At 44.7% G+C, this 18,753-nt stretch overlaps 1 protein-coding gene across 1 annotated transcript in view; it reads left to right on the top strand.

Annotated features, from left to right (window-relative positions):
* Positions 1-18,753, top strand: part of LOC126424730 (uncharacterized) — a 101,717-nt gene that overhangs the window by 9,436 nt on the left and 73,528 nt on the right. Inside the window, exons 2-3 of the mRNA XM_050087449.1 lie at positions 14,710-14,943; positions 18,480-18,602. Coding sequence (XP_049943406.1) covers positions 14,710-14,943; positions 18,480-18,602 — 357 coding nt within the window. The remainder of the gene's footprint in view (positions 1-14,709; positions 14,944-18,479; positions 18,603-18,753) is intronic.

The following is an 18,753-nucleotide window of genomic DNA, read 5'->3' as shown; positions in this document are numbered from 1 at the left end:
TTTTCCGGTCGCTTAGGACTCGGAGCTGGAATTAAATTTTTGATCACGACAGCGTCTTTATATCTTCCTGAGTGGCGGTAGAGCTCCGTCCGCAGCTGCTCAGGAGGTACAGCGGACGCGGGCGCGCCCTCCGACGCTGAGTGACCGAAGCTGGCGCACGCAGTGACTCGGCAGAAACGAACTCTCCGTGACGCACGTCGGGAAGGTTCCAGGGGGTCAACGGCCGGCCGCCGGCGCCATTTTCTCCGCTGCGACTGAGTGGGTGGGTGTGCGAGCGCCGGAGGGGGCTTTCGCCAGCCGGTGACCCGGCAAGGTCGGCCGACACAGAGGACTGGCGCCGGAAGCTGCCTCCACTCAGCGCCTGCCACCAGGGACCGACGACGACTGCCAGCCTCGCAGTGGGAAAACACCGCGCAGCTTAGCTAACGATCCTGGCCTCCGTACAGCGTCGCGTGCTGACGTAGAATCTACAGTCACAGCTGATTTCAGTTGACTTAGCGAGATAACATTGCAACTGGCTACTGGGGACAAATGGAGCAAACAGATTATTTTGCAAAAACAGACATAATGTCTGATGGGATAACAGCAATCAGTGATTTTATAATGTTACTTATAATCCGTCTTGATTGCAAATTTTTTTATTCATATGACCGGTTTCGGTTCATTCAGAACCATCTTCAGATCTGATATTTCAGTTACAGGAGTAACCCGTCCAAATCCAGCAACTTTCACATGCTGCGTCACATCAGCATTACTTATAATCCGTCTTGATTGCAAATTTTTTTATTCATATGACCGGTTTTGGTTAATTCAGTACCATCTTCAGATCTGATATTTCAGTTACAGGAGTAACCCGTCCAAATCCAGCAACTTTCACATGCTGCGTCACATCAGCATTACTTATAATCCGTCTTGATTGCAAATTTTTTTATTCATATGACCGGTTTTGGTTAATTCAGAACCATCTTCAGATCCGATATTTCAGTTACAGGAGTAACCCGTCCAAATCCAGCAACTTTCACATGCTGCGTCACATCAGCATTACTTATAATCCGTCTTGATTGCAAATTTTTTTATTCATATGACCGGTTTTGGTTAATTCAGTACCATCTTCAGATCTGATATTTCAGTTACAGGAGTAACCCGTCCAAATCCAGCAACTTTCACATGCTGCGTCACATCAGCATTACTTATAATCCGTCTTGATTGCAAATTTTTTTATTCATATGACCGGTTTTGGTTAATTCAGAACCATCTTCAGATCCGATATTTCAGTTACAGGAGTAACCCGTCCAAATCCAGCAACTTTCACATGCTGCGTCACATCAGCATTACTTATAATCCGTCTTGATTGCAAATTTTTTTATTCATATGACCGGTTTTGGTTAATTCAGTACCATCTTCAGATCTGATATTTCAGTTACAGGAGTAACCCGTCCAAATCCAGCAACTTTCACATGCTGCGTCACATCAGCATTACTTATAATCCGTCTTGATTGCAAATTTTTTTATTCATATGACCGGTTTTGGTTAATTCAGTACCATCTTCAGATCTGATATTTCAGTTACAGGAGTAACCCGTCCAAATCCAGCAACTTTCACATGCTGCGTCACATCAGCATTACTTATAATCCGTCTTGATTGCAAATTTTTTTATTCATATGACCGGTTTTGGTTAATTCAGAACCATCTTCAGATCCGATATTTCAGTTACAGGAGTAACCCGTCCAAATCCAGCAACTTTCACATGCTGCGTCACATCAGCATTACTTATAATCCGTCTTGATTGCAAATTTTTTTATTCATATGACCGGTTTTGGTTAATTCAGTACCATCTTCAGATCTGATATTTCAGTTACAGGAGTAACCCGTCCAAATCCAGCAACTTTCACATGCTGCGTCACATCAGCATTACTTATAATCCGTCTTGATTGCAAATTTTTTTATTCATATGACCGGTTTTGGTTAATTCAGAACCATCTTCAGATCCGATATTTCAGTTACAGGAGTAACCCGTCCAAATCCAGCAACTTTCACATGCTGCGTCACATCAGCATTACTTATAATCCGTCTTGATTGCAAATTTTTTTATTCATATGACCGGTTTTGGTTAATTCAGAACCATCTTCAGATCCGATATTTCAGTTACAGGAGTAACCCGTCCAAATCCAGCAACTTTCACATGCTGCGTCACATCAGCATTACTTATAATCCGTCTTGATTGCAAATTTTTTTATTCATATGACCGGTTTTGGTTAATTCAGAACCATCTTCAGATCTGATATTTCAGTTACAGGAGTAACCCGTCCAAATCCAGCAACTTTCACATGCTGCGTCACATCAGCATTACTTATAATCCGTCTTGATTGCAAATTTTTTTATTCATATGACCGGTTTTGGTTAATTCAGAACCATCTTCAGATCTGATATTTCAGTTACAGGAGTAACCCGTCCAAATCCAGCAACTTTCACATGCTGCGTCACATCAGCATTACTTATAATCCGTCTTGATTGCAAATTTTTTTATTCATATGACCGGTTTTGGTTAATTCAGAACCATCTTCAGATCTGATATTTCAGTTACAGGAGTAACCCGTCCAAATCCAGCAACTTTCACATGCTGCGTCACATCAGCATTACTTATAATCCGTCTTGATTGCAAATTTTTTTATTCATATGACCGGTTTTGGTTAATTCAGAACCATCTTCAGATCTGATATTTCAGTTACAGGAGTAACCCGTCCAAATCCAGCAACTTTCACATGCTGCGTCACATCAGCATTACTTATAATCCGTCTTGATTGCAAATTTTTTTATTCATATGACCGGTTTTGGTTAATTCAGAACCATCTTCAGATCTGATATTTCAGTTACAGGAGTAACCCGTCCAAATCCAGCAACTTTCACATGCTGCGTCACATCAGCATTACTTATAATCCGTCTTGATTGCAAATTTTTTTTTATTCATATGACCGGTTTCGGTTAATTCAGAACCATCTTCAGATCTGATATTTCAGTTACAGGAGTAACCCGTCCAAATCCAGCAACTTTCACATGCTGATGTGACGCAGCATGTGAAAGTTGCTGGATTTGGACGGGTTACTCCTGTAACTGAAATATCAGATCTGAAGATGGTTCTGAATTAACCAAAACCGGTCATATGAATAAAAAAATTTGCAATCAAGACGGATTATAAGTAATGCTGATGTGACGCAGCATGTGAAAGTTGCTGGATTTGGACGGGTTACTCCTGTAACTGAAATATCAGATCTGAAGATGGTTCTGAATTAACCAAAACCGGTCATATGAATAAAAAAATTTGCAATCAAGACGGATTATAAGTAATGCTGATGTGACGCAGCATGTGAAAGTTGCTGGATTTGGACGGGTTACTCCTGTAACTGAAATATCAGATCTGAAGATGGTTCTGAATTAACCAAAACCGGTCATATGAATAAAAAAATTTGCAATCAAGACGGATTATAAGTAATGCTGATGTGACGCAGCATGTGAAAGTTGCTGGATTTGGACGGGTTACTCCTGTAACTGAAATATCGGATCTGAAGATGGTTCTGAATTAACCGAAACCGGTCATATGAATAAAAAAAAATTTGCAATCAACACGGATTATAAGTAACATTATGCAAACAGATTAAACTGTACAATGATTTTAGCCAAAGCACCATCTTAGCTTGTCTGGGCCGCGCGGGATTAGCCGAGCGGTCTAGGGCGCTGCAGTCACGGACTGTGCAGCTGGTCCCGGCGCAGGTTCGAGTCCTCCCTCGGGCATGGGTGTGTGTGTGTTTGTCCTTAGGATAATTTAGTATAAATAGTGTGTAAGGGACTGATGACCTTAGCAGTTAAGTCCCGTAAGATCTCACACACATTTGGACATTTTTTTAGCTTGTCTGGTCTTTAGCTCCTACACTGCAAGTATGCCCGCAACATAATCTCTAAAATTTGGATACGCTGCTGATTGGGCACTAGCTATACAACATAACGAAATTAAGAAAACTAAGCGTTAGTAAATTATATCATGGCAATGGGTAACTACACTGACGAGCCAAAGAAACTGGTACACCTGCCTAATATCGTGTAGGGCCACCGTGAGCACGCAGAAGTGCCGCGGCACGACGTGGCATGAACTCTACTAATGTCTGAAGTAGTGCTCGAGGAAACTGACGCCATCAATCCTACAGGGCTGTCCTTAAATCCGTAAGAGTAAGAGGGGGTGGAGGTCTCTTCTGAACAGCACGTTGCAAGGCATCCCAGACATGCTCAATAATGTTCATGTCTGGGCAATTTGCTGGCCAGCGGAACTGTGTTGCTGAAGACACTCTGTTGCAATTCTGGACGTGTGGGGGGTCGCATAGTTCTTCTGTAATTGCCCGTCGGAATGCACAATGGACATGAGTGGATACAGGTGATTAGATACGGTGCTTACATACGTGTCACATGTTAGAGTCGTATCTATACGTATCAGGCGTCCCAAATCACTCAAACTCCAGACCCCCACACCATTACAGACTCTCCAACAGTTTGAACAGAGTCCACGGATTCATCAGCTTGTCTCCCTACCCGTACACGTCCATCTGCTCGATACAATTTGAATCAAGACTCGTCCGACTCGCAACATGTTTCCAGTCATCAACAGTCCAATGTCAATGTTGACGGACCTAGGCAAGGCGTAAAACTTTGTGTCGTGCAGTCATCAAAGGTAGACGAGTGTGCCTTCAGCTTCGAAATCACATATTGCTGATATTTCGTGGAATGGTTCGCACGCTGACACTTGTTGATGACCCAGCAATTTGCGGAAGGTTTGCACTTCTGTCGCGTTGAACGATTCTCTTAGTCCGTCGTTGGTCCCGTTCTTGCAGGATCTTTTTCCGGCCGCAGCGATGTCGGACGTTTGATGTTTTGCATTCACGGTACAATCGTGAAATGGTCCCACGGGAAAAATCCCCACTTCATCGCTGGCTCCGAGATCCTGAGTCCCAACGGTCGTGCGCTGACTATAACGTTCAAACTCACTTAAATCTAGATAACCTGCCATTGTAGCATCAGCAAGCGGTCTAACAACTGCACCAGACACTTGTTGTCTTACACAGGCGTTGCCGACCGCAGTGCCGTATTCTGCCAGTTTACACATATCTGTATTTCAATACACATGCCTTTACCAGTTTCTTTGGCGCCTTCAGTGGATTTCCGTAAATGGAGGCTTCAGCCCAGTTCAACTGAGATGGAGGTATAGCGAATCCCCCTGAAAAAGAAACTTGCAAACATACAGTTTAAAATTCTTTCAAATATTTTTACCTTAACTCGTAATAAAACTTACGACTGCCTGGGAATTAATTTAGAACGTTAAGCTATGAGACAGCTTCAAAACCGCGTGCAGGCAATAATATCGTACGGAAGCCATGTTGCAGCACTGGTGGCTCTTCGGCACACGCGTTACCAACAGCGGTTTCTAACTCTGCTTTAAGCAGCAGCAGAATCCTGCTGTCCCAGCACGTCAAGAAAGTAGGCACATAGCTAAATCCCACAATGTGGATTGCCTCGGCCGCCACTGAGACTGGCTGTCAGCCTCAAGTCATATACGGTGCCTCCACCAGAACGGCGAAGGTAACAAAACGCTTCCTGGAGAATTTAGAAGAATTCAAAACAATCGACACCTTCCTTTCTCTTTGTTTTCTGATTACATAAGTATTGACTCTGCTCTAGAAAACTATAAATTGTGGGAGCTGGAAGAAAGCCTGGAAAGAAACCGTGAACGCGGATCTGAAGAAGTTCCATTATTCCTCCGAAAAACAGACTGGCTTTTATTGCCGAGGAAAATTCTGCATCATTCGAAGCCCAATTAGAATTGGCCATTGCAAATGTGCAGACTCATAGTATAAATGTGAACTAAACACAATTCCGAGCTGCGACAGTGGAGTAAAAAGGCAGACAATCCAGCTCATCATACTGTATTTGTGGAGGAAACTGTTGACATTTGAGTCGAAGAACAGCAAAGTGTCTGCACTTAAAGGAAGATGGCAAAGCCAGTGGCCTTACTTCACGTGCCGCCCACTTTACGAGTGTATATGTCCGCACTGGCGACGTGACCTTGTTAAGCTGGGAGAACTGTCAGTATGTAAGGCTTCAGAAAAATTCTTATAAATCCTGTTCGTTATATATTTTTTACTTGCAGATATATAGCGTGATACCTTATTATACAGATTCAGAATGCGTAAGCGGCAAGCTTCTATCGGAAAAACGGTTTGGTGAAAATTCAATTGCCTTAGTGGCCGCTTCACGCCGCCTTTCCCTTTATCAGTATTTACTGTACAAAGAGGGTACAAGACTGTTAGTGCTATAACTTCTGTCATGTAAAGTAGCCTTTCTCTGATCTACTGTCTCGGCCGCCTCCCGGACCTCGGATGCTTTCCCTGGCGGCGTTTCCGCGACGCGGCCGCCCCCTCTGCCCCCGGAGCGGCGAGTTTCCGCCCGGAGACTTCGATAGCCGGTAGGGAAAGCAGCACCACCGCCAGCGCAGAGCGGCCGCGTACGGCAAAACACCGGCCGCAGCTCTCCGCGGTCCACTTCGTCTCTTCTGGGGCGGAAACCGCGGGCTGCGCTGCGCTGGCTGAACCGAGCCGGCTCCAGGATCCTCTGGCCCCGCGCGTCACGGTCGCGTACAGCAGTCCGCCTTTCACTCGGCTTCCAGCCGCTCTTCGCAGTAAACACTTCTTACGGCAGTGCACGCCGCACTGACTCTCAGCTGCTGCCAATACCGGATGACACCGTCGAGAAACCTTACCACCAGCCCTCTGCGTAGGAAGAAACGTGTTCCGTCCGACCAGGCGACGCTTTCCCATCGGTCCACTAAACAAACCCCACAATCCTTTGTCCACTGAATCGATTCACGAATCCTAACCGCTAGTACGGGCCAAGGGATATTATACGGCTCCCCGTGGGAGCTAAACTTTGTTTACAACGTTTCGAGAACGTACTCTGTACTAGCTGTATGCATCACTTTGTCAACCGAATGGTGTTCTCTTTAACTTTACATAAAAATTTACTTAATAGCCTAATTTAGTAAGGTAGAACTGTCCCACTACAGAGGCTGCCTTTATAATCTTGTCAGTAGGCTCAATTAAAATGAAATATATTAAAAAGTTATCGATGATGCTGAGCCACGGTCATACACAATTTGTGAAAGAATACACCGCCATTTGACTGTATATTTCTTGTGTACACTCTAGATTTCGGTTTTCACACCATTATCCAGTACAATGTTCTCAAAGTATTAACGTTATTTTGCTGTGTAGTGGCCAGGATGACAGGTAAACAGTTCAGCACATTTGCTTAACGTGACATAAATGGTACAAAGTTAAAGTCTTCAAGGAATGTAGCATATTATCTACAAGCGCTTCATATCTGGGAGAGTCAGCACAAAGCAAGTAAACACAAGTCTTGCATCATGTTAATTAATCCCACAAAACTTTAACTCTGTACCGTTTATATCACTTAATCAAATGTGTCGAACTGTCTATTTTTCATGGTCGAAGAACATTGGAATCAATAAAGCCATGAAAGCCAAAATCTAGATTGTACACAAGAAATATACAGTGAAATGGCGGTGTATTCTTCCAAAAAATGAAATGCATTACCCCGACAAACTACACAGCTAAAAAATATTGACCACAACAAATTAAATGTACCATGGTACTGAATAAATTGCTAATTGTATAAATGTCCAAAAAAATAGAGAATAAGGCAATCTTATTTCTTATGGTACCTATTGTACAATAACTTTATTGTACTCTATAATAAATAAAAGATTTTATTTCTTGTTCGTAAAATATTAATAGTCTTTAAATAATTAACCAGAAATAAGAAACGGTTGTAATTACTAACAGAGAAAATATTCCTGACCAGTGTTTGTTACTTTGCAGTCCCTCGCTTTGGGCGAAGTAAACACATTATGCCATTAACCGTAACCAGTTCCAGAGCAACCTTCGTTTACGTCAGGGTTGAGTTCAGATCAGTGTGCGATTTGCAGGGGGGGGGGGGGGGGGGGATTTCCCCTCTCTGCGTCAGACCATCCCCTCCTCTGGTTTTAGTTTATGCATCCCAACCTGGGATGTTTATTTCCCACGCACTGGAGTAAAACTTTACATATAATTTAAATTTGTGGAGCCGAACACTGAAAATTTTTAATAAGTCGTACTATTAATACTATTAATATGTTTCAGTTTTCTATTATCAGAATAAGTACAGCTTTTCACAAATGTGCCTCTACTTTTTGAATTCCCCTCTATACCTGTATGTAGATGATTTTGTAAATAAGCTTTACCTATAAGGTACTTTTAAAAATATAACAAGGAATGGCTCTTCTGATAGTGCATACGCGTGAATAGTGTGTTTCGGCATTCGCATCTATTTATAAATAGCTGTTTAACCATGCGTAACTCCACGGTCCAAGCAAGTGACATATATAATTCTACTAACCCATTAAGGCATCCCCCCCCCCCCCCCCCTGGTAAAAGCACAAATCGTAGCCTGGTTCAGATGAACAGACTATAAATGTCTGTAGGCATAACAACTCCTGCAACGTTATTAATCGGCCACGTAACTGCCTTATGCCCGTCGTATTCGATTGCTACACGGAAGTTTCCAGAAAAGTCGTCAGAAGTGAGGACAATACAGGTCGCATAATTCTGGAAGAAACTGAAGTTCCTTAGATGGGCCTGTAGTTATATGCGCCAGTCACACGATCTTTCTTTATAGATTGCAATAACCGCTGTTACTTCCAATCGCACTGCATGCTGTGTGGCTCCAGATACATTTCGTGAACTGGCGTTACAGGAGATACTGGTTACTATACTTAGTGAAGCAGCATTGGAGGAGGAGGAAACGCGACGTGTTGAGATAGTACGAGATTCTGTTTTGGTGATTATAAAAACGAGTCAAATTTACGAACGACTTGGCAGTGTGAGTCCCCTCATCAGGCCTTCTGGCCTGGATGCACGCTCAGATTCAGTCGGCAAGGCTGTCGTAAGGCTTTTATATCCTCTCCTGAGGCAATCTATCCCACAGCTGTTCTAACTGGTCCTCCATCTCTCGGATAGTGTCACCAGGCTGCAGTTGACATCTGAGCTGGCCCCATGTACATTCTACTGGGGGCGGATGTAAGGGTCTCGCTGGCCACAGGAGTGCATATACTGTACTTTACAGACATACGTGACACAGGTAGACGAGCATTATCCTGCTGAAGAGTGGCATCACGTTACTGTCACGTTAGAGGTGACACATGATGAATCGCACCATTGCGCCATAAAGGTTAATCGCTAGCGGCCACAACCTGAAGCCCTGCCCGATGACTCCTCAAATGCCAAGAGTGCAACGCCAGTGCCTCTCCAAAACACTGGAAGAGCCGGACACCTCGACACGTCTCCACGATACTGGTTGGCGGTGCTCACCAGTGGCGGTGCAGAACCAGAGCTCAACGCTGGACAGGGTGCGCCGCCATTCGTCAGCAGTCCAGGCTCGTCTGTCATAGCACCACTGGTTGTGTTGTGGTGTTAGTGGCGGCCTACACAGGGTATCGTAATTCCTTGTCTGGCTGCAGCTAGTCGCAGACCAGTGGTGCGAGATGACACAGAACACTGCAACGAATCAATTAGTTGTTCCCGGATGACAGGGCTTACGATCTCCTTGGTGCACAGTGCGGCCGTCCTCCTCGATGGCGGTCAGCTGTGGTAGACCCGAGCTTTGACGACGAATATGCAGTCCAACATTGGGCCACTGTCGCATCCGAATGCCTTACAAATATGGATACTGGATATTTCAATCATTCGATCAAATGGAGATCCACAGTGAGCCCCATTTCAATCTGTCAGGTGCTGATAACGCTGACCCACACGTGTACGCTGCATCTCCGTGTCCTTTACAGTGATCACTCGATATGTGACTCTGATCACTCCCCTTACGTACCCTATGAGGCAAGGTAGAGACACTGAATACGAAAAACACTAACACACTCTGGCAGCTGTTCTACCTGTCTGAAACATTCATCAGGAAGGAATTATCCAAATGGAATGGACAAATGGTTTCAATCTCAAAAAAATGGATTATTTGTTAAACAGAAAGAGCTTTACAAAGTGAGAAAGTCAGAAACGCGTTGGCCCACCCTTGGCCCTTGTGCAAGCAGTGGTATGGCGTGACGTTGACTGATGTTGTCGGATGTCTTCCTGAAGGATTTCTTGCTAGATTCTGTGCCCTTGGCGCATACAACGTCAAAATCCTGATCTGGTTGGAGTACTAAGCCGATAATGCTCCAAACATTCTCAAGTGTGGGGAGATCCGACGAAGAGAAGGTAAGGTTTGACAAGTGCGAGGACAAGCAGTAGAAACTCCCGCCGTTTGCGAGTGGGAATTATCTTGCTGAAGTGTAAGCCCAGGCTGGGTTGCCATGAAGGTCAACAAAAGCAGGCGTAGCATGTCCTGGACGAACCGGTGTGCTGTAAGAGTGCCACAGACGGCAACCAAAGGAGGCCTGCAGTGGAAAGAAGCGGCGCCCCACACCATCGCTCCCAGATGTCGGGCCGAATGGCGGCCGACAGTCCAGCACTGTCTAGGGCGCGTCCACTCGGCCTGCAATCTCATTGACTCGAGCAGGAGGAAGAGGTTAGTGTTTACCATCCTGTCCACGATGAGGCGATTACAGACGGAGCACGAGCTCGGATTGTGTCAAAGATTGGGATGGTAATCGGTGGTGACCTTTCAAAGGAACCATCCTGGCATTTGCCTGGAGTGGTTTAGAGAAATCAGGGAGAACAAGCTGGATGGCCGGACGCGGGGATGAACCGTCGTCTCCCGAATGCTAGTCCAGTGTCCTAACCACTGCGCCACCTCGCTCGGTCACATTGACTGGAGTAGAATTGTCTTCAGTGATGACTGAGCCGGAACGACCAGTGAACCAGCGAAGACGTGTGTGGAGATCCCCGAGGCAGTAGTGGGATACAAGCCTGGTTGTCGCCTGGCCGACAATCGGGAGTTGATAGTCTGGGGAAACATTTGATGTCATAGCAGGACCCCTTTGGTTGTCATCCGCGCCACCCTTGCAACAAAGTGGTACGTCGACGGTACTCTACTCCTCCGTTTTCTTGCTCTTCGTGGCAAGACATCCTGGGCTGACATTTCAGCAAGATAATGCCCGCCCTCGCGCGGTGGGGGTTTCTACAGCTCGTCTCCATTCTTGTCAAATTCTACGACCTTAGTCAGCAAGGCCACTGGAGATCTCCCCAATTTAGAATGTTTGGAGCCTAGTGGGCAGAGTCGTCCAACAAACTTGGTATTTTGACCATCTAACTCGCCAATAATTGAAGAGAGTTTGCACGATATACCTCAGGAGGACGTGCAATAACTCTCTCAATCACTGCCAAACCGAATAAATGCTTGCGTAAGGGGAAACGCGTTATTGACTTGCTGAATTTGCAAAGTTCTTGCTCTCGAATTCGTCACCCAATTTTCCTGAAGTAGTAATAATTAGTTTGTCTGTACATGTAGGAGTACACCACATCTACCGATGTCCGTCCGGTTCGAATAATACCTTCGTGGTGCGTCGTTATTTTGTGTTAGAGTGTAATTTACATTTCCACTGACGGGATACACGTGCACGGAGTAACAGTGAGATTCGACCGTACCATCTGGGTGCTCGGTTCTTTTTGTCAGGTAGTGGCGCACTACGAGGTCCTGTGCCCTTTCTTGTTACGAATGTCTCCAGTGAAGTGCCAGCAGTGCGTTCCAGATGGATGACTACAGGTGATTTCTGCGGTAGCTGACTGCAGCATCGTAGTAACAGTGGTGTAGGCTGTACTGTAGGGACATATTGTGATTGTGTAGTATCAGGCACGTACAGTTCGGACAACTCTGCCGCACGTGTGGTTCTAGGCGCTGCAGTCTGGAACCGCGAGACCGCTACGGCCGGAGGTTCGAATCCTGCCCCGGGCATGGACGTGTGCGATGTCCTTAAGTAAGTTAGGTTTAAGGGACTCCGGAACGCCCTATACTTGCAATGTTAAAATAACGCTTATAAATTACATCTTTCCTCACAAAGTATTTGAGGTAGGTAGTTGAACATTTTACAGATTATTTATTGGAATATGGGCTACAACTTAACACAGGGATTTTACAAAATTTTAGTTCAGTTATTAAAGATGATTTTTTTTTCAATTGTAATGAAAATTCACAACATTTTTTTTTGCAATTTTTTATTTATATATTCAAAAATATACAGTTTTTTGGAAAAAGGCTGTGTTAAATTATGCAGAAGGTACTGTGTAACATTTACTGAAAGTTTGAAACAAATATGTTTGGAAGATCCTTAGGAAACATGTAATTAGTATGAGAAAATAAAAGTTTTGGGAATCGAGCGACAAAGATTGGATTAACTTTTTAGTGCATTCCAGGTCCATAGGATGGATTATCTTCATCCTCTGCAAACTCCTCCTGCAGCTTCCTCTTGTTCCTCCTCCTGTTTACTCTTGCTTGTATTTCTAGACTCTTTACAGCCCTGTCTGCAGCCCGAAGGCGTTCCTTGTCTAAAGCAAGCATCGCTCGTACCATGTTAGAACCTATCTTCATTCCCATATTTCTAAATACCTTGCACCTTACAATGTTGCCATCATTGAAAGTCGTAACAGCATCATACACAACAAAGTGAAGTGTTTCTATTCCAACAAATACAGTCTTGGGGATTCTCGACCATATAACACTATTTACACTTTCATTGGGGTTTTGAGTTTTTCCGTGAATACACTTTTTCAACAGTTCACGTGCTGCTAAGTCTCTGAAAATAGGTTTTATCACCTCCATTATTGCATGAGGCAGACTATGCTTATGAGTGTACACTTCACCAGTTAGCAATCCTTTGTTATATTTACACCAACTGTCTTCTTCTTTGGGACACAAGCTATGTTGGGGATTTTCATCGGTTAAAGAAGTATGAAAAAAAAGAGCCCAAACAGCCTTCTTCATTTCGTCGACACTTTGTGTATTTTGCCTAATAGCCATTCCATAATAGTTCTGTATTTTGTCAATTACACTGTCAGTTAACCTTCCCTTCCCATCCAACCCTTTACCATCACTGAGTTTTTGTTTTTTGTACGAAGCTTTCAGTCGCCGAAGTCTTGTTCCCATTCGCTTCTGTACGTGTCCAATACACTCAAATTTCTGCACTACAACATCATCACCATACGCTTCAGTCCTTGAACATGTTTGAAACTTTTAGAATCACCGTCACCAAGGTAATTAACATATCGCACTTTATCACACGCCTCAGAACGCTGGAATATACTGGCAACACCAGCCACTTCCATTCCTCCACTACTGCCACTATAGTTAGCTTTGCAATTATTTTCATGTGTACCTTTATATTTTTGTGGACATCTACAATACTTTGATATTACCGCTACATCTAAAACTTTCCTTGTATACATACTGGTGGCAGATACTACACCATGAAGAGATGTGTGTCCCCGTTTATGCCAGGTACCATCGAACGCTGCAGTCAAATCTCTGTTACCATTATTTTCCATTACTGCCTCTTCCACAGGGTTCTTCATAGATTCTATACAGACATCTTCTACTTTAGACCCTATTAATTTATTATAGGTCGTAAACTTGGTTGGGGGATTTGGAAGATTCATGATGCCACAGAAAATTGCACCTGCAGTAGCACCCTTACCAACTGAACGCAAGGAATAAACAAATCTAATGTTGTGTTCGTAGATTTTGCTACCATTTTCTTCAGTTGCAGTTACTGCAACACTGTTCCAAAAGGTGGTCATGTATGAACACTTATCACATTTCAGTTGTATTTCACTAGCAAGTCCTACGTGCTTTATTATGGAGAGTTCCAGACCAACTTCACTACAATGAATACATCTTACACAGTTTGAAAAAATTCCTTTGAGAACCGACATATCAAATATTTCATTCACATCCGATTCGCCCATAAAACATTCATAGTTTTCACTCATTGAACCAAGCTTCTTCTGTGAAGTGTTTTCTTTCCCACTTTGACTGCTATGGGCAGGTGTACTTGAGAGGTTAGGTACACTCACTTGGTTACCGTCTTTATTGTTTACAGTAATAACACATACCTTTGGCTTTCCAACATTTCTCCTTTTCTTAAAAGCCTTCAGAGGATTTCTAATAACTTTACTTTTACTCATTATTATACTTCAATAAAACAGAGACTCAAGAAACAGAATTACGAATATTTTCGAGATAACGTCAGAGTAAATAAACATGAAACAATCGACAATCACACCAGCGATATATATTGAACCATCACAGGTTAGCCACAACACGTACTTTATCTCACATCACTAAAATGTACCTGATGAACACGGACGTTAATAATAACACCATTTGACAGCAGTTTAACAGCGCCACAGTGGGTCACGCCCATGTAGAACACATTTCAAAAAAAAAATTAAAAATAGTTGTAGTCTTCGGAATTGAATAAATTATATATCTATTAAAAGGTAATGGTCTGCAGATTCAGAAAACGCAAAAAAGTAAAAATTGAACTTTTCATGGTTTTGAGCCTTTCCGGAGCCCCTTAAGTAGTTCTAAGTTCTAGGGGACTAATGACCTCAGAAGTTGAGTCCCATAGTGCTCAGAGCCATTTGAACCATTTTTTGAACTGTGCCGCAGGTGTGGTCGTGGCTGTGGCTGTGGCTGGCGGCGGGCGGCCGGTGCTGGGAGCAGCCGCGGCTGCCGCCCACGCCCGCGGGGGCGGAGGTGCTGATGGCGACGCTGGGCGGCACGCGGTCCCACACGGCGCCCTTCCTGGCGCTGGGCCGGCAGCTGGCGCGCAGGGGCCACCGCGTCACGTTGCTGAGCGCCTTCCCGCCGCCGCCCGGGCAGGAGACGCCGGGCGTGCGACAGGTGCGTGCCGCGCAGGCTACCGTAGCCTACCGTAGGCTACCGGGACTAACAGCGGACTGCGGTAGTATTGCATGTAGCTTTGTTCAGTCAAGATTGTACCCACGTTAACTCTACCTTGGGTGTGTTGCATACCTATTCGGGCATTACCTCATAACGATGGCTATCTTTACATATGCGATCCGAGTCTTACTAGAGTCCCCTAAAAACCGTATGTGGTGGACTGTCTAGAAATAGAGTGAAAATTCATTGGGCAATGTATTATACTAGAACTAACATGTGATTACATTTTCTCGCAATTTGGGTGCATAGACCCTGAGAAATCAGTACCCAGAACAACCACCTCTAACCGTAATAACGGCCTTGATACGTCTGCGCATTGAGTCAAACAGAGCTTGGATGGTGTGTACAGGAACAGCTGCCCATGCAGCTTCAACACGATACCACAGTTCATCAAGAGTAGTGACTGGCGTGTTGTGACGAGTTAGTTGCTCGGCCACCATTGACCAGACGTTTTCAGTTGCTGAGAGATCTGGAGAATGTGCTGGCCAGGGCAGCAGTCGAACATTTTCTGTATCCAGAAAGGCCCATACAGGACCTGCAACATGCGGTCGTGCATTATCCCGCTGAAATGTAGGGTTTCGCAGGGATCGAATGAAGGGTAGAGCCGCGGGTCGTAACACATCTGAAATGTAACGTCCACTGTTCAAAGTGCCGTCAATGCGAACAAGACGTGACCGAGACGTGTAACAAATGGCACTCCATACCATCACGCCGGGTGATACGCCAGTATGGCGATGACGAATACATACTTCCAATGTACGTTCACGGCGATGTCGCCAAACACGAATGCGACCATCATGATGCTATAAACAGAACCTGGATTCATCCGAAAAAATGACGTTTTGCCATTCGTGCACCCAGGTTCTTCGTCGAGTACACCATAGTAGGCAGTCCTGTCTGTGATGCAGCGTCAAAGGTGACCGCAGCCATGGTCTCCGAGCTGATAGTCCGTGCTGCTGCAAACGTCGTCGAACTGTTCGTGCAGACGGTTGTTGCCTTGCGAACGTCCCCATCAGTTGACTCAGGGATCGAGACGTGGCTCCACGATCCGTTACAGCCATGCGGATAAGATGCCGTAATCGCGATAGGCTACAATCCGACCTTTATCAAAGTCGGAAACGTGATGGCACGCATTCCTCCTCCTTACACGAGGTATTTCGCAGACACAGATAAACGTGATTTGAAACTTTCACAGATATTACGTGTACAGTAGAAACAAAAATGAAAGTGTTTACATAGGAAAACATTTCTTTTCAAAATATAAAAATAATTACATTAATTGAAAAACGAAGGTAAACAAAGCTGTGGATTCACTTCTTGGTCCTGTGGAACGTGAAATTTTCATAGACCATAATTTCGAACAAATTTTCTTATACAAAGACATACTGAATTGCAAAAATAAGTACTGGTTGAAATATGTCGATCATGTGCTGTGTTTGAAAACAATAGATATATTACTTCAGCATTTAAACTCACAATTTCTTGTTGTTGCGGTCTTCAGTCCAGAGACTGGTTTGATGCAGCTCTCCATGCTACTCTATCTTGAGCAAGCTGCTTCAACTCCCAGTAATTACTGCAACCTACATCCTTCTGAATCTGCTTAATGTATTCATCTCTTGGTCTCCCTATACGATTTTTACCCTCCACGCTGCCCTCCAACGCTAAATTTGTGATCATTTGATGCCTCAGAACATGCCCTACCAACCGGTCCCTTCTTCTTGTCAAGTTGAGCCATAAATTCCTCTTCTCCCCTATTCTATTCTCATTAGTTACGTGATCTACCCATCTGATCTTCAGCATTCTTCTGTAGCACCACATTTCGAAAGCTTCTATTCTCTACTTGTCCAAACTATTTATCGTCCATGTTTCACTTCCATACATGGCTACACTCCATACAAATACTTGCAGAAACGACTTCCTGACACTTAAATCAATACTCGATGTTAACAAATTTCTCTTCTTCAGAAACGCTTCCCTTGCCATTGCCAGTCTACATTTTATATCCTCTCTACTTCGACCATCATCAGTTATTTTGCTCCCCAAATAGCGAAACGCCTTTACTACTTTAAGTGTATCATTTCTTAATGTAATTCTCTCAGCATCACCCGACTTAATTCGGCTACATTCCATTATCCTCGTTTTGCTTTATTTGATGTTCATCTTATACCCTCCTTTCAAGACACTGTCCATTCCGTTCAACTGCTCTTCCAAGTCCTTTGCTGTCTCTGACAGAATTACAATTTCATCGGCGAACCTCAAAGTTTTTATTTCTTCTCCATGGATTTTAATACCTACTCCGAATTTTCCTTTTGTTTCCTTTACTGCTTGCTCAATATACAATTTTCACATGTGGGAACACCTGCTTTCTTTGGCATTGGAATTATTATATTCTTCTTGAAGTCTGAGGGTATTTCGCCTGTCTCATACATCTTGCTCACCAGATGGTAGAGTTTTGTTAGGCCTGGCTCTCCCAAGGCTGTCGATAGTTCTAATGGAATGTCTACTCCCGGGGCCTTGTTTCGACTTAGGTCTTTCAATGCTCTGCCAAACTCTTCACGCAGTTTCATATGTCCTATTTCATCTTCATCTACATTCTCTTCCATTTCCACAATATTGTACTAAAGAACATCGCCCTTGTATAGACCCTCTATATACTCCTTCCACCCTTCTGCTTTCCCTTCTTCGGTTAGAACTGCGTTTCCATCTGAACTCTTGATATTCATACAGGTGGCTTTCTTTTCTCCAAAGGTCTCTTTTTCGGATGAGTCCAGGTTCTGTTTACAACATCATGATGGTCGCATCCGTGTTTGGCGACATCGCGGTGAACGCACATTGGAAGCGTGTATTCGTCATCGCCATACTGGCGTATCACCCGGCGTGATGGTATGGGGTGCCATTGGTTACACGTCTCGGTCGCCTCTTGTTCGCATTGACGGCACTTTGAACAGTGGACCCCTGCGAAACCCTACATTTCAGCAGGATAATGCACGACCGCATGTTGCAGGTCCTGTACGGGCTTTTCTGGATACAGATAGTGTTCGACTGCTGCCCTGGTCAGCACATTCTCCAGATCTCTCACCAATTGAAAACCTCTGGTCAATGGTGGCCGAGCACCTGGCTCGTCACAACACGCCAGTCACTACTTTTGATGAACTGTGATATCGTGTTGAAGCTGCATGTGCAGCTGTACCTGTACACGCCATCCAAGCTCCGTTTGACTCAATGCCCAGGCGTATCAAGACCGTTAATACGGCCAGAGTTGGTTGTTCTGGGTACTGATTTCTCAGGATCTATGCACCCAAATTGCGTGAAAATGTAATCACATGTCAGTTCTAGTAGAATATATTTGTCCAATGAACACCGGTTTATCATCTGCATCTCTTCTTGGTGTAGCAGTTTTAATGGCCAGTGGTGTAAGTGACCTGTGTTTACAGTTACGACATGTTTGAGTGTGCTGTACTGTGCTCGCCTTGCAGCTGAACCCGGAGCCGCTGGTGCGCTACGTGTCGGAGCTGACACGCGGCTGGGACCTGCTGGGGGCGCGCGCCAGGGGCGAGCAGCCCGTGCCGCCCTGGGAGGCCGTGCGCTTCGGCCTGCAGGTGCGTCGCCGCGCCGCAGCAGCGCGGGGGGCCGCGAACCGCAGGCGCAGCCGGGGTCCGGGGGCTCTGGGAGGGAGGCGGCCCCTGGGAGGCGTGGTGCTGTTGGAGGGGTCTGACAGAGCACAGTCCCCGGGAACTACTGAGGTCCTTG

This window comes from Schistocerca serialis, chromosome 10 (assembly GCF_023864345.2).
Source record: "Schistocerca serialis cubense isolate TAMUIC-IGC-003099 chromosome 10, iqSchSeri2.2, whole genome shotgun sequence".
NCBI classification, from domain to species: Eukaryota; Metazoa; Arthropoda; class Insecta; order Orthoptera; family Acrididae; genus Schistocerca; species Schistocerca serialis.
This window is presented reverse-complemented; position numbering and strand designations above follow the sequence as displayed.